Source organism: Notothenia rossii, assembly GCF_949606895.1.
Source record: "Notothenia rossii genome assembly, chromosome: 3".
Taxonomy (NCBI): domain Eukaryota; kingdom Metazoa; phylum Chordata; class Actinopteri; order Perciformes; family Nototheniidae; genus Notothenia; species Notothenia rossii.
In genome coordinates this window covers 93,745,662-93,763,154 of record NC_136901.1, presented here as the reverse complement: position 1 = coordinate 93,763,154, position 17,493 = coordinate 93,745,662, and the positions used below count along the sequence as shown (strand labels likewise).

General features: G+C 41.9%; 1 protein-coding gene across 3 annotated transcripts in view; it reads right to left on the bottom strand.

Moving 5' to 3' along the window:
* htr4 (5-hydroxytryptamine receptor 4) overlaps positions 1 to 17,493 on the bottom strand; it is a 186,680-nt gene that overhangs the window by 58,264 nt on the left and 110,923 nt on the right. For all 3 annotated transcript variants that reach the window (XM_079670848.1, XM_079670846.1, XM_079670847.1), the window contains exons 3-4: positions 14,245 to 14,361; positions 6,300 to 6,500 (exon numbers count right to left, since the gene is read on the bottom strand). In XM_079670848.1, the coding sequence (XP_079526974.1) occupies positions 6,300 to 6,500; positions 14,245 to 14,361 (318 nt within the window). The remainder of the gene's footprint in view (positions 1 to 6,299; positions 6,501 to 14,244; positions 14,362 to 17,493) is intronic.

Genomic DNA, 17,493 nt, shown 5'->3' with positions numbered 1-17,493 from the left:
GTAACGGTCTGGCATCCTTAGTAACGGTCTGTCATCCTTAGTAAGGGTCTGCCATCCTTAGTAACGGTGTGGCATCCTTAGTAACGGTCTGTTATCCTTAGTAACGGTCTGTCATCCTAGTAACGGTCTGTCATCCTAGTAACGGTCTGTTATCCTTAGTAACGGTCTGTCACCCTTAGTAAATGTCTGTCATCCTTAGTAACGGTCTGGCATCCTTAGTAACGGTCTGTCATCCTTAGTAACGGTCTGTTATCCTTAGTAACGGTCTGTCATCCTTAGTAACGGTCTGTTATCCTTAGTAACGGTCTGTCATCCTAGTAACGGTCTGTCATCCTTAGTAACGGTCTGGCATCCTTAGTAACGGTCTGTCATCCTTAGTAAGGGTCTGCCATCCTTAGTAACAGTGTGGCATCCTTAGTAACGGTCTGTTATCCTTAGTAACGGTCTGTCATCCTAGTAACGGTCTGTCATCCTTAGTAACGGTCTGGCATCCTTAGTAACGGTCTGTCATCCTTAGTAAGGGTCTGCCATCCTTAGTAACGGTGTGGCATCCTTAGTAACGGTCTGTTATCCTTAGTAACGGTCTGTCATCCTAGTAACGGTCTGTCATCCTAGTAACGGTCTGTTATCCTTAGTAACGGTCTGTCACCCTTAGTAAATGTCTGTCATCCTTAGTAACGGTCTGGCATCCTTAGTAACGGTCTGTCATCCTTAGTAACGGTCTGTTATCCTTAGTAACGGTCTGTCATCCTTAGTAACGGTCTGTTATCCTTAGTAACGGTCTGTCATCCTTAGTAACGGTCTGTTATCCCTAGTAACGGTCTTTCATCATTAGCAACGGTCTGTTAAAAAAAATTAGCAGACCGCAGAATGTTCCAAATTGACCAATCACCATTGAGTATTCAACTGCCTTGTCATAATCAGGAATATCTTTACCCAAGATGACATGAAACGGATAAAAGAGCACTTAAGATGATATTACAAAAAAAGACCAAAAAAACACATCTTATATATTTTCATAAAAGTTTATAGAATGGAGATTTGAGAAGCCAGTCATCCCCTGAGTTTCTCGATATAAGCTTCGGGTCTTTTTTTGTCCGTTGATGTTTACGTGTTTCTGTAACGCTCCGTCAACAGCTGGACGGAGCGTTCGTTTTTAGGTCAGGACACATTTTTCTACATTGATTGCAGCGACAGTATTTGACAGCAGTAAACAATAAATAAAATGTGCTCGAAATGTTTGTCATTTTGGTATTTTTCTCCAGATTCTTGTATATGTTTTCCAAAGGTTTCTCATTGTCTCCATCTGTGTTTATTCCATTTCTTCTCTTCCAATGCACGGCGCACAGATGCTTCCTTTTAGAGATTCATAATGAAAATAATAAAATACCAGATTATGTTGTTCTTGTTTATGATGCTGGAAGCTATAAATTACATCATCAGCATTCCCTACTTTTCCCCGGCATATTCCTCAACATTAATTACACCTTGCTTCTGTTTCTGTTCACCAGATCATTAATAAAGCTGGGGTATTGATTGTTTCATAATGAGATATGGATTTGCTGGTGTGAAAAGTAGGTAACGTTAATGGGATGAGGGCTTTGGGGACAATGAGGTGAGGGGGAATTTTCCAATGTTTGTGATAATATGAATACTGTATGAATATAAAAAACATTAGTACAATTTAATGCTTGGTTTTTCGAGATGATACGTGATTTCTGGAGCTCTGCAAAAAACAGGGGTTCCTTATATTAACAAAAAACACACAACTGTGGCTTTGCAAAGAATCATACAAATATTGGTATTACGGTAACCTACTGTCACTTCCAGTCAAAGTTGTTGTCATCTACAAAGCTTCTCCAACATCAAAGCTGCCTAAAAGAACCTTTGTGATGTTTGCGGTTCAGAGGAAATGTATTTTGAGCAGATCCTTGAGGAACCCCTTCTCAGAGGATGTTGAAGGAAGGCAGCACATCTGAGCTCCTTCTGAGTTATTTGATCTCTTTGTAAGCTGTTTTCAAACCTTTGAAATGTATCTTTCAGCAACTAAGCTTTCGGGCTACCCTTCAGCTTTTGTCTCAGCTGATTACGGTGCCCACGATTAAGACAGTTATTATTAATTGTGTTCAGTAAGACTCTGCAGCTGCTGTTGTAATGTATTGCTTGTCTTGTGGAAGAGAGACTTCAGTAGTGTTTAGTGCATGCACTGCAGGATTTAGTTACCCTAACCCTAACCCTAATTACTCAGGGTTAACAGCTGAGCAACTGCCTCTAAACATTTCAGAAGTTGACCGTCAAAAACATCTCCAGTTTGTATGTTTCCCATCCCATCTTGTTTTCTCCCAGATCATAGTCTTTCCTCAATGGATTCAAACCTATGAGAAGCATCAACACCCCTAGGTAGACGATTCTTGTTCATTCGGCACAGTAAGGCTTTTCAGAAGCTCCCAGCAGGTTTTATAAGGTATATCTCTGCAGCTGCTGTTGTAATGTTACAGCTTCTTTTGAAAGAGAGACGTCTGAAGTGTTTAGTGCATGCACTGCAGGTTTTGTTAACCCTAACCCTAATTACTCAGGGTTAACAGCTAACTGCCTATACAATTCAACGCGTTGCTTTAAGAGCTAAAAGACTTCTGACACAAAACATTCAGGTGGATGTCAAGGGCTCCAAATGTCAAATAGTCTTGAGAAATCACTCCCGTTTGCCTCGCTGTATGTTCAAGGTGCCCTCACCCCGGGCGTTTAACCCCTGCTGTTCCTATAGGAGACTCAGAAACTTTAATTAGACGTTTTCCTGCCCTCGGACAAATCTCCCTCTCAGACCTCTTTCACTAGGATTTGCAGACTTAAAGGTTTCCGTATATGCTATTTATAGGCATATATTATGGTTCTCAGATATATAAAAATATTTAAAAAACATGTCTATGATGTGTTTTGCTCAAAATACCAGACAGATCATGCATTTTAGAAATCCCTCATACCCTCTGCTTCAGCTGTTAGAGAACTGCAGGTGAAAAAAAAGAGGAAGGGGACTTGCGCCTGCTCAGAACTGTACGAGATACTCAGCTAAATCCTGCCGTGATGAAACTCCACATCATGTTCCAAACCACATCAAGGATTCTCTCTGAAACAGCATGGAGCTCAAACTCTTTCTCTCTCTCAGGTTTACCACAAGGTGACTTCCTTTTGATTTCCTGCTTCTTCACACACACTCTCTCCAGTACAGGTTAGCTCTGAGTGTTAGCATGCTAATGTAAACACAGAACATATTACTTCCAGAACACGTGTCATTGTTTCTGACAGCAACGTTTCTGATTGGCCCGTGGGTGTAAAGCCCGCACACATTTGAGTAATGTCGTCATGACGCAGCAAATCTGGATCAGCTCCGTTGTTCCAGTTAGCTCTGAGTGTTAGCGATGCTAATGTATACACAATTCTTACTTTTCTTTTTTAATTCTCCCTTTTTACAAAATTGTGAGTGGATCAGCTGTTATCTCTTCTCTGTCAGCTGTTCTGTTATCTAAAGGCCCCTACACACCAAGCTGACACCAGAGGACACATCCCGTCGGACCCGACTGTTGCGTCGCCTCGTGTCTCTGCATCTTGGCCAACCGTCGCACTGGAACACACCGCAAAGACTTCAGCCGACGGCCAAGTAGCACGTACGAACTGCGCATGCGTGAGTGGCAATAACTCTCCTTACCAGCAGGCGGCGGTAGTGTGTGTTCGTCATTCAAAACAGGCAACAACCGGAAGACAGACTGCGTGATATATACAAACAACAAATAGCGTGCGTTCCATTTTCACTCTCGTCCATCACAGACTGTTTCACATAACGGCTTATAATCGAAAGCATGTTTAGTGCGGTACTGGAAAATGAAAAAGAATAGCCGTCTGTGTGTGCCTTCTTCACTTCCGTTTAGCTTCTCATGCACTGATTCGCTGAATTCTCTGAAGCTGAACAGCCAATCAGAGTGATTCATTCTGCCGACAGCAGAAGGTGTAGGCACGGTCGAAAAGACACGACGGTGCGGGACACACCAATCTGAGTAGGGCGACAGGACGCTCATCGACGGCCAGACACCTATCGGTGGCCGAAATCAGCTCGGTGTGTCAGGGCCTGAATCTGATTCATGGTTTTCACTTTCTTTGCTTCATTTGTTCTGTTTTTAATTCAGCAGGTGAACCGATAAATATATTCATCAAATAGTGTGTGTGAGCTTAACTGTGTGTGTTAAACTAGAACGGAGCATTTTTCTGTCAGCTCAGATTTAATTCCTCTAAACTTTATCACGTCTCAATCTGTTTTGTGTTTGGTAACTTTTCAAGCACTCTGATATAGTATAGAACAAAATGAGATAAAACTTTATTCATTAAAAGTTAGAAGAGAGTTGTTGACATATTTACTTTGGTTTTCAGAACCATCAGAAACCAACTTTAGATATCTAGTTTCGTCCAAAACGTTTCCTTTAGTAGAAACACGATGCAGCTTCAGAAAGGAAGCAGATATAAAAACCCAAATGTTCCAAACTGAAAATGCAGCGTTTACTAAAAGCTGCAGAAACCAAACTCTGCAAATACAAAACTGAAAATGCTCATTATCGGAACATGTTCTTTACTTTGAAATTATCAACTATTAACGTCAACCGAGCAATAAACACGCTCGCTTATCTATCCTCAATAATCTTTAAAAGCTTTTCTCAAAACCCATTTGGTGATCTAGAATAAAACAAGACAAAAGTGCACATAGTCCTTAAGCTTGATAAAAAGCTATAAAATAGATGGAGTGTCTCTCCTCATGAAGAATACTTCTCTGGACCAAATGAAATGAAAAATAGAAGCCACCACGATGCACCCTTTCTGATGGAGATGAGATAGCATGTGCTGATTGCTCTATAAAGGGGTGTGTGGTAATGTGATGATGAATGGAAAGTGCTCTATATTAAAACACCATTATGTGAGAACAGGTGTAGCGGAGCGGCAGATGGGCAGAACGATCTGTGAAATGCTGTTTTCATTTTCATGTGTGGAGCTCGTTAACCGTTAAGCTGTGTTTACAGGTGCTCTGTTTTAAGTGACAGAGGACATGAAGGTCTGTCGTTGAATTCAAGAGGCTCTTTTCTGCTTTTCAGGGGGTTGTCCCCACCCTGTAGTGTCCTATAGGTCTGAGTGCATGTAAATGGTCAGCAGAGGCTAAAATCCCTGTGTTCCCTCCATAGGGAGTTTCTCTCTCACACATTCCTGGGATTTGCAGGTGTGTTCAGAGGTGAGAAGTACTGCACTTAAGTACAATGTTGAGGGACTGGTACTTCACATGTGTATTTTCATGTTATGCTACTTTGTAGTTCTACTCCACTATAATTCAGAGGTAAATGGTGTACTCCTACACTCAGGTACTTTTACTCAAGTACAAGATCTGAGTACTTCTACTTTTACTCAAGTACCAAATCTGAGTACTTCTACTTTTACTCAAATATAAGACCTGAGTACTTCTAGTTTTACTCAAATACAAGATCTGAGTACTTCTACTTTTACTCAAGTACACAACCTGAGTACTTCTACTTTTACTCAAGTACCAGATCTGAGTACTTCTACTTTTACTCAAATACAAGATCTGTGTGCTTCTACTTTTACTCAAGTACAAGATCTGAGTACTTCTACTTTTAATCAAGTACAATATCTGAGTACTTCTCCCTCCTCTGGGTATAGTGTACCCCTCCAGCAGCGGGGGGTCTTATCAAGCCCCCAGGAAGTGCTCCGGACTCTGAGGAAAATATTCCCAGTGGCCAAACGGCGGTACTACACTTTCCGTATCAGTCCGTGACGTCACTGGGCCCAGAAATACTTTCTCCCATCAACTAACATGAAAGAGACGTCTGTGAATCAGCGGATCATTGTTTTGTAACTAAATACCCAGTATGAACACTTGTATAGTATAGCCCTTATTATAATCATTTGGTCCTTAAAGTTGCAAAATGCACTAAAAGCTGAATCCAGATTTATGTTCTCTCTCCATTCATTCTACTGAGCGGAGAACAGGAGATCGGGCGGGGCTTAATGACAGGAGGCGTGGCTTAATGGCAGGGGCGGGGCTTAAGGGGAAACTCAACTCCGCTCTATGAGCTACATACGGGTATTTCTGCTCCAACAGTAAGGCATGATGGGTCATTTGTGAAGTTTTGCTCTCTAAAAAATGTCAGGCCATTTTATCCTCATGCGCCAATGAGCAGCTCTCATAGGAATGAACAAGCCCCGCCTCCAGGTGTACCCATTTCTTATGAAACCTCCATGGGTCTCACCTGTCCAGGGCGATGCAGCAGAGGTGCAGGATGGAGGCGGTGGTCAGCAGGACGTCCAGAGCGGTCCTCACCAGGCAGAAGGTGTCCCCGTAGATCCAGTGCTGCGTCACCAGCTCGATGGCTCCGAACGGCATCACCAGCACCGAGACCAGCAGGTCCGCAAAGGCCAAGGACACGATGAAGTAGTTGGTCTTTATCTTCCTGAGGGGGGAGGGGGAAGACATGTATTTCATATATTTATATAATGTATGAAGAAATGGAGTTAAAAAATAATGCTGTCCAAATACATCGTTTATTTCCATGCAACTTCTTTAGCGTTGCTGTTACACTCAGTTTGGCATTTGTATGACGCAGCGAAGCACATTAACAAACCCATTGTTTTTATTAACAAACAATGAAAAAATAGAATTATTCATGTAAAGCAATCATAGAGAGAGCAAAACAGCAGCTCCTGATTGGTCCTTGTAATCAAAATACAAACACAATCATGATGGATTGTTAAGAAAAAGCCAAATGTTTCAAATCAAACTTCATACAGGGACACGCTGGGGCTTCCTGTACACGTCTTTGTTTTTAATTCAATATGAATTAAAGCAATATCCGGAACAACAGAGGGCATACTTCAGTGTGAAGTCTGCGAATACTGCACTAAAAAACATCCCAAATTACGATCAGTAAAGTAAATCTTATCTTATGACTTCTGAACGGAGATGCTGATTGTGAGATGAAACCGAAAGAGGAAACCAACTTAGGAATCACAGTACTCACAATCATACGTGGGAAAAGTACGTCAATAATAAGTGTTCTCAAAGCTGGTGAAGGTGCAGCTAGTTTGAATGACTTTGTATACTGCAGGGTAGCTGGTGGATTTACTCCAGGTGGAACTAAAGTCTGATTTAACACTTGATTAGATTTCACATCATTCATCCACATCTGAGAAGTAACTAAAGGGATTAAATACATGTAGGGGAGGAAAAGTACACCATGTACCTCTGAACTGTAGTGGAGTAGAAGTACAAAGTAGCATGTACAACTACCTCAAAATGTTAACCATTAGATGCATACATGTAAGTGGGTCTTTTTTGACGCTGTGAGGTGGTTTTCTTAGAGTATCTTTGTAATTACATTATTTTATCATTTCATATTCCAGCTATTCCTCAAAAAACATGTTTTGGATATCATGCCATTCAAATTTTAAATTTACATTTTAAGAAATTGTAGTTTTTGTATTTCTACCCCAAGCTTCCATAAGTGTTTCAAAAATGACCCGAATGCATTTCCTATGGGATTTCGATTTTTTTTCAAAATGTAAAAAAAAAAAAAATTCTAAATAGTGAAAAATTAAATATAAAATATTTCTAGTGTGAACCAAAATATAATACTAAATATTATACAAGTTATTTTTCTTAACCAAAAAGACAAAAATGGCATAAAAACACATATTATTCTATTACGGGTCCTTTTTGACCCACTTATGGAAGAGTGTGGGGTCCAGCCCCTCTAAGGGCATCTAAGGGTTTACAGTACTTGAGTATTTACTTTCCACCACTACTCACGATGCAATACATATCAGGAGAACGGGAAGACAAAAACAAAACAGAGAGGAAAGGGAAACGTCCCCCGGAGTGAAAGCAGGAGGACAGAGAGGTAAAGGTTTGAGGACAGAACACTCGTCTCTCAAACTGGAAAAAGACATCGAAAGACAGAGAGAGATAAAAGTGGAGGAAACGCTGATTCCTCTCTGACGCTGAGACTAACTTCCTGTCCTCTCTCTGTGATACACGCTGCTTCTCTTTATCGTAGAGAAACAGCTGCTGAGATAAAGAAACACACATCACGATGAAGTAAAACACAGGAGGATTTCTTCTATTGTTCCTCTGCAACCGGGCTGGGTTCAGATTCAGAGAGAGACAGATTCAATCACAATGTTACTATCAATTCATGATTTATGTTCTTCATATTGTCTTTGTAGTTTCCATTCTTCAAGTTGAAATACTTTAACAGATAAACATCAGCATTTCCTCTTTCTAAATTAAAGTAATATTTAATGTTCTTTTGCTCGACTTCTTTAACGCTTTTTCTCTTGCAAACGTCCGTGCAAGTATCTACCTTCATTCATACTAGACTGTGCAATACTCACACCCCTATAGGAGGCTGTGGCTCAGTGCATAGTGTGCTGGACTTCGCATCAGGGGGTCACAGGTTCAAACCCCACTGCAGTCAGCATTGTCCACAGTATTGAATGTATGTAAGTTGCTTTGGATAAAAGCGTCTAACAAGTGACATGTAATGTAATATCACAGGTCTCAGATATATCCAGAGCCTGTCTCTGATTGGCTGAAAAACCAAATAGGTCATTGCAGCATTACCCATAACCCCCCCTGCTTCAGCCCTGTTTCCAAAGTGCTGATTCTCTGTCCAGGAGGGAGGAGGGAAGACCAGGGACTTCAGAAGGAGCCTCCCCGCCTCCTCCACGAACGAGTACACCTCAAAAGAGTCAAAGTCAACTTCATTGTCAATCTTTCAGTTTGTGTGTACAGACAGAGAGATCGACATACCGTTTACAAATATCCTATATACACATGTATATGCACACATTAAAGGTCCCTATCATACTGTTTCTCATCAATATATCCAGAGCCTCTCTCTGATTGGCTGAAACACCAAACAGATCATTGCAGCATTACCCATAATCCCCTCTGCTTCAGCCCTTCAGGGCTGATTTTCTGTCTGTTACTTTAGATGAAAATAAGGAGCCCCTCCCCACGCCCCTCTGAGAGAGATTTGGTTACAAAAACTCAATGGAGCTCTAGGAGGAGTTACCTTGTTGCTGATTGGCTAATGGTTACACACGACAAAACATCGTTATGACATCATAAAGTAGCCAAAATCTGATCAGCTCATTTTCAGACAGGTTTTTATAGAAATGGATCAAAAAGAGAGAGAATCTTTGTTCCTGAAACAATCTGAGTCTCTCAACACATGTTGATGCCTTTTCCACTGAATGTCCACATGACGTTTGTGTGTGTGAGCCACTCTTTTTTTAACATGGATATTTCAGGTGATCGCTTGTGTGTGTGAACAGACTGACCAGAGGCCTGTACTACGAAGGATGTTCTCTTAGCCGGCTAACTTCAGGGAAAACTCAGGGTTTCCGGTCCTACGAAGCTGGTTCTCTTTTTAGCAGACTAGATCTCCATGGTAACTTATGCTGAGCGGCTAACCTGCCCCGGAGCAGGTTAGGTTGCAGGCTAAGAGCTCAACTCAGTGAAAGCACCGCCTGCTTACCAATCAGAGCTCAGTGTGCGGAGTTTAAAGCGATCAAGTCACATTACAGGAGAAGGGAAATACAGAAAATCTGCCGTTGCAGGAAAGACGGCCGGCAAAAATCACCGACTGTGTGAACGTGAACATCAATAGAATATCACCTCCCATCTTCAGAGCAATCTGACTATTATAACATTAGCGTTAAGAAAGCTTACTTAAATATCTGCCACAACATAAGTAACCGGATCAGAGTAACATTAAGTACAGTCTGCGGCATATCACATCATAATGTATCATCTCCTTATCTGAGTCAGCTGAGCCGTATCTGGCCGTGCAACACTCACAGTGTCACATACTGTATGCAGAAGTATTATTTTAAGCAACACATTAAGTTGAGGAAACACTCGAGTCAAATGTAATGAAAGTCAGATGTTGTCTTAGACGGGGCAGTGATATCATAAACATGTTAATGTACGCATTCAAACACTTGTTCTGTTACCAGCTGTATTCACCTTGCAGGTGCAGCTATGTGGCTTTGATCCTGGATACAGTGTTTAAGTCATGGATGTTTAAAGTTTAACTTCTTCATATGTCTAATATTATAGTTGACTTTTCATTCAGGAAGTATGACGCTGTGCTGTCAGTACGCTTCTCCATGTTTGTGATTGGTCGAATGCTCCAGATACCACCCCTTTCATGTGAACGCGCACCTAACTAGATAGGGCACGGCTGGCTTGAGCGATCCACTTGATAACCAGCTTCGTAGTACAGTTTAGCGAGAGCGCGTATGTTTTGGATGACGCCAACCGGCTAACTCAAACATATCCAGGTTAGGAAAATCCAGCTTCGTAGTATACCCCCCAGGTTTAGTGTGTGACAGAGTGTGTTATGCAGTAGCACAATAAAGCAGTTTGTAACTGTTACCTGAAACACACACTCCAACACTGACTCCTTCACACAGCTAACAGGGCCCCTTTCAAGTTAAAGTCAGACCATCCCCCTCATCTTATTGGCCAGCCTGATTACCAGTCTCTCCAGTGAGAGAATCAGCTGGTGGTCTCTCTCTGTAAACATGTTCAGTGAGAGGGTCTTCAATCCTGCTGTCAGAAACACTAACAGCTCCTAAAATACACTCTCAGCTGCATGTGGGGCACACACACACACACACACACACACACACACACACACACACACACACACACACACACACACAGTGTGTAGAGATGTAAAAAGCAGAAACACACAAGATTACTGTAGATACATAAGGTTTACATACACACGCACTCTAGACACACACACATATACACACACGCTGAAACACACACTCTTAAAGACACAGTCAGAGTGACATACGAGCGGAAACACAAAGTGAAATGTGCTCAAACACACTTAAACACACACACACTGAAACACACACACACACACACACCATGTATCCATCACTTCAGGGGACATTACATTGACTTACATGCATTTCCTGGAGACATATCCTAAACTTAACCATAACCAACACATGCCTAACCCTAACCAACTCTTCACCGTAAAATTAATGATTACCCTTATACAGACCTCCATTTTGTCCCCATAAGGGAGGTGAGTCCCCACACGTGACTGTGTAAACATATTTAGGTCCCCACAAGTATAGTAATGCTAGGCCACACACACACACACACACACACACACACACACACACACACACACACACACACACACACTGTATAAAAGCAGAAACACACATGATTACAGTAGATAAATAAGTTCTATACACACACATACTCTATGGGCAAGTGTGTGTCATTTGGTGCAAAAGTTAGCTAAAGTGTTTATGTAGTTTTGAGTGCAGGGCTTTATTTGACAGGATATAGCGGGTGTGTGTGGTTTTGTTAACTGTTTTTAGAAAGTGAGCCGTGTTAGTATCTGTTATTGGACACAGCTCTGTGCATTTGGACTGTTTCCATTTCCACAGTTCAGTTTGTTCTGTAAGTGAAATGATCCGGGGAAACGACACGGCCCCAATAAAAAACATTAAGAGAAGATATGTGTGTTTTCTAAATATGGCCTGAGGTTGTAAATGTCTATGCAACAACACGGGGGAATTAACAGCAGCGTTTAATGGAAATGCAAAACGTTCCTAATCCCTTTAAAGATTATTCTGTCATTACTGAAATTATTAAATTACTCAGATTAAAGCTGAAATGCTTTGATTAAATGCCTAAATGTCTTTTTTTTAAGTAAAATAAAATAATCCCCTTATTAACGTCATGCAGTAGATTGCATTGTTTTTATACGACTCCTTGGAGACTTTCTTTTACAAAAAAGCACCAATAAAGCTGAATATTCTGCCGTTGGAAAATACATTACAGTTCATTATTAAAGGGTACCATTTGGGCTATAATCTGTTTAAGCATTCATTTCATCATCATAATAATACATGTTTTAACCTATCCTAAGGGAGTGCATGTACGCAGACACGTTAGTTTAGCTGCTATAGGCTGAGAGTGTCGGGGGACACCTTCCTTCTTCCTTCTCTCTGTCTGTACCTGTGTACTCTCATGTTCCCAATAACCCAGCTTCCCCCAAATTTCTTTTTGGTGTTTATCTACGCCGGGATCCTGAGTCGTGGCTGATCCTGATGCTGCGGTCCTGAGTCCTGGATCCTGGATCCTGAGTTCTGAGTCCTGAGTCCTGATCTGAGTCCTGGACTTCGAGTCGTGGCTGAACCTGTCTCTGCGGTCCTGCCTGACTCTCATCATACTACTTCCCTGATGGCTCCCACAGGATTGCTGACATCCTCGTGGATTCATCTTCTTATTATAGACACATGCATTTCCAAACATTTGGTCTACCTATGTTGTAAAATGTATTATCTCTTCGATTTACACACGGCATTTATTGCACGTCTGTCCGTCCTGGGAGAGGGATCCCTCCTCTGTTGCTCTCCCTGAGGTTTCTCCCATGTTCCCTTTAAACTGAGGGTCTAAGGACAGAGGGTGTCGTATTGTCATACTGATATTCTGTACAAACTGTGAAGTCCACTGAGACAAATGTAACATGTGTGATATTGGGCTATATAAATAAACATTTATTGATTGATAAAAAACAAGATACACAATACATAACACCAGCTAGTGCTGTGTACCTGGACTCACATTCAGGTTCAGGTCCGGACTCAAGTCCAGAGGTTCAGGTTAAGTCCGGACTTGTGTCAAGTTGTGTGAGTAACTAAAGTGAACTTACTGTGAGCTAATTATCAATTGAAAATAAACTCATAATAAACTCAAATTCAAACTCGTCAGGTTTATTGTGCCCCCTTCCAACTTGTGTCTACACCATGTCTTTTCTAGAACTCTACATGTGTTACTAACTACACAACACAACTACATACATAGTGATGTACATACAAGACTCAATATGCAAGAGTACAAGTCTATGTGTTCTTGTTCAAGAACAACAGCATATTGACATTGTCTGGGTGAAGTGTTGCTCTTTCGGCAGACACTATATCACCATACATACAAAGGAGTTAGCTTAGCTACACTACCAAATATGGCAACCAGCATCCCACGATGTCAGTGTCCACTGTGTCTAAGCCAGCTTCCCTTGACGTCACACAGATCTCGCGAGCAGTTGCGATATTTTGCGAGACTTCGTGAGCTCAGTAATGGCCGCCATATCAGAAGCCAAAACAATGTTTTTCGTCTTTTCTCAGCGCAAATTTCTCGATCTATGGAAGGTTTTAGATGGTTTAGAACAAAAAGGAGAATATACGTAAGTACCGGTTCCCGACGTTCCGGTTTTAACCGGACTTGAACCGAAGCTTTTTACAAGTCCAGTACCGGTTCGGCGTACCGGTACGCAGCACTAACACCAGCATAAGAAACATAATCAAGTCAATGCAGTGTATACAAAATCAAATAAATAAAACAGAGGATGTGTGACGGATAATGATCAGGGTGGATATTCGAGTGTGAAGAGACATGTTTTGAGACGTGATTAGAAAATGGGGAGAGAGTCAGTGTTGCGGATGTCAGGTGGGAGGGAGTTCCAGAGGCGGGGTGCAAAGCGGCTGCAAGCTCTAAACCCAATGGTGGTTAGGTGGGGTGCAGAGCGGCTGCAGGCTCTAAACCCAATGGTGGTTAGGCGGGGTGCAGAGCGGCTGAAGGCTCTAGACCCCATGGTGGTTAGGCGGGGTGCAGAGCGGCTGAAGGCTCTAGACCCCATGGTGGTTAGGCGGGGTGCAGAGCGGCTGCAGGCTCTAGACCCCATGGTGGTTAGGCGGGGTGCAGAGCGGCTGCAGGCTCTAGACCCCATGGTGGTTAGGCGGGGTGCAGAGCGGCTGAAGGCTCTAGACCCCATGGTGGCTAAACGGAAGGGGGTGCAGTGAGGTGGAGGGTGTGTTGATGTGCAGGAGATTATATTCTTGGAACAAAAAAAACAACTAACTTCTCGCCAGATCTACAAAAAGCTCACCACCCAGAAATTATTATAAGTCTTAGTCTTACTTAAAGACAGGAGAGGACACTGAGCTGTCGGTCCTATTTATTTGTATTGTATTTATTTTACATAATTTTTTATTTCGTCTTTTAATTAAAACAATTTTGAATTAATTTTTGTATTTGTTTGTATTTAGAATTGAAATGTCATTAAAACAAAAGACAGGAAATGAGTGTGATCCCACCTGAGCTGCCGGTCCTTGCAGACGGCCGTCATCACCAGCAGGTTTCCCAGGATGCTCATCAGCATGACCAGAGACAGGAAGCAGATCAGAAAGATCCGCCCCACCATGACACCGTGGCTGCGGAAACACAACAACAACAAGACATCAGTCAGTGGAAAACACACAGTGAGGAAGAGGAGGAGAGCTAGCTTCACTCAGGTGTAAAAAAGTGTATTTTATGACAGAGTGGAGCTGCGTCAGCGAAAAGTAATGATCGCCTGACTCCACTTTTCTAAATTGGGTTCAGGTACGGAAACAACTTTTAATGAGACTCTTCATCCAGGAGAGGCTTTACAGTGTTGCTGCTCATCCGTCCGTCTGGAGGTGGACATGTTTCAACCTTTAAATGTGAATCTACTCAATGTGACATTTTTATTTCATATCTAAAGCGAAATGATGTGTTTATTGTTTTTAATGAAGCATGAAATATATCAGGAGCTTTTTAAAGTTGCTACAATTGCAAGGTAAATTAAATAAAAGTAAGTTACTGTGCTTGATTTTTATTATCATTATATATTTGCAAATATTACTCTATGTGTCTGTGTCACCCTAGAGGTTATTAGGTATCATCACACCTCACCCCCTGCTTTGCTGGTGTGTCTGTATTTGGAGTAATGAGGCCAGGGTCACTCGTTAAAGAAAATTGTCACACCTTTCTGAGTCCATACAGTACATTTTGAACCCAGCAAACTATTGATTTATATTTTTAAATATATAACGTATTTTAATTAAGTTATTTACCCACACGAAATCCCGAAGGCCAGGAAAAACAATTATAAGAAATGCTTCGTGGAGCCTTTTTAAATTATCCTCCCCTCATACACACACACACACACACACACACACACACACACACACACACACACACACACACACACACACACACACACACACACACACACACACACACACACACACACACACGAGCGCACACACACACACACACACACACGAGCGCACATACACACACACACACACACACACACACACACACACACACACACACACACACACACACACACACACACACACACACACACACACACACACACACACACACATTTATTTGTAATACTTGTATCATGCTCTGACGTGTATATATTTTTTTATAAACTGCACACGAATGGAAAAACAAACCACTTAGCCCTTTTTAAATCACCAATCAGTTCATTTAAGATGCGATTTGTTTGTGTTTGAACTGCTCAATGTGTGTGTGATGGTGTGTGTTGTTTTATTTGACGGTTCAAAAGACACATTTCCATTTTATGTAACTGAAATGGATAATAAAGTAAATCTGAACGGCACAAACTCCATGTCTTTGACACCGAACCATCAACGTATCTTTGGCCGTTCCTTCTGTGATTTACAATTAGAGGATCATTTTCAAGGACTTTTCTAACGGGACACCTTCGTAAAGAAAACTGCTAAATGGTTTTATAAAAAGAGTGAAGAAGACCAGATGTAGGAGCTTTCCCTCACCCCACGAGTGTAGTACGTCATAAAATGCAGACGCAGCATTTTTCCGCTACTGTACATTTAACCTTGGCATGGATTCAATGAAACGTCTCAATGTGCAGAGAGAGCCTCTGAATATGGCTTCTTTAATCTCACACTTGTTTGACATTGGTAATGCGTTACTGTTTCCTCCTGAGGCCTGCGGTCACTCTGAAGGTCTGACAGGTGAAGAGGAGGAAGAGGAGGGTGTTTAGGGGGATTCAGAAACAGAAAAAAAAAACATTTCCTTCTTCTGCAAGTCAACAGAAAATCACAAGTAGCGTACAAGTATGACCTCTCATATCCGTTGGAATTTGGATTATTTGAAAAAAAATGGCTCTCTCAAACATTTATGATACTTGAACGTTTTGTTCAGCAGGATAATCGTCACATAATAATACATTTATAATTTGTGAAGTAAAATGCTAATGTTGGGCTATAAAGGAACTACAGCACGGTCACATGACTTCACGTCTCCACCGCTAAGCTAAAGGAGGCTAATGTTGGGCTATAAAGGAACTACAGCACGGTCACATGACTTCACGTCTCCACCGCTAAGCTAAAGGCGGCTAATGTTGGGCTATAAAGGAACTACAGCACGGTCACATGACTTCACGTCACCTCCGCTAAGCTAAAGGCGGCTAATGTTGGGCTATAAAGGAACTACAGCACGGTCACATGACTTCACGTCACCTCCGCTAAGCTAAAGGAGGCTAATGTTGGGCTATAAAGGAACTACAGCACGGTCACATGACTTCACGTCACCTCCGCTAAGCTAAAGGAGGCTAATGTTGGGCTATAAAGGAACTACAGCACGGTCACATGACTTCACGTCACCTCCGCTAAGCTAAAGGAGGCTAATGTTGGGCTATAAAAGAACTACAGCACGGTCACATGACTTCACGTCACCACCGCTAAGCTAAAGGCGGCTAATGTTGGGCTATAAAGGAACTACATTACGGTCACAAGACTTCACGTCACCACCAGTTTTCTAAATGCTACTAAAACATGTCGGTGTCATTGAGAGCTTTTCACCTCTACAAAAGTCTAACAAATTGTGAATTTTATCAAGCAACCTCAGACAGACACGTTCAGGCTCTGACCTTCATCTTTAAACGTTTTCTGTATCTTCACTATTCGTCGATGTCATGTTCTCCCCACGTTATCTGTTATATGCTAATATACCGTCTGTAAACTCTGTGATTCACAGCGGGAGTCAGGAGCCGTCCCTTTCTGCCAAATGATTTTACTCTCACCATCTGAAGTTCAGAGGGGAAGTGATGGTGTGTAAATGAGGCTCTTTGATCACTCTAATCAGATGAAGGGGAACACTGACAGCTCCTCAGCAGAAGCATCATTATCAAAAAGAAAGTTAAAAAGGACGACGCTAATCCGCTTTCATCCTGCATTTGTCGGCTGCACAGTCCGACATTTCCCCCTCAATGAGACACATGTTATCGTAGACACCACCTTTTAAACACCGCTGTGAGTACGACAAGCTGCATGCTAATATCCTGGCTCATTTGGGGATTTCTACAATGCGTGGGCAGCACTTTCTCTCTAAGCTTCCAGGACAAACTCTTCCTGATCATTAGTCTCCTGCCAACTCCAGACTCAAAGCCAATAGCATCGGCTTTCTTATTCTTAGGGAGCAATTTAGTTCAGCACCCAGCTGTCCAGTATAAAGCCTATAAAGCTCTTATTCAGCTAAAATCA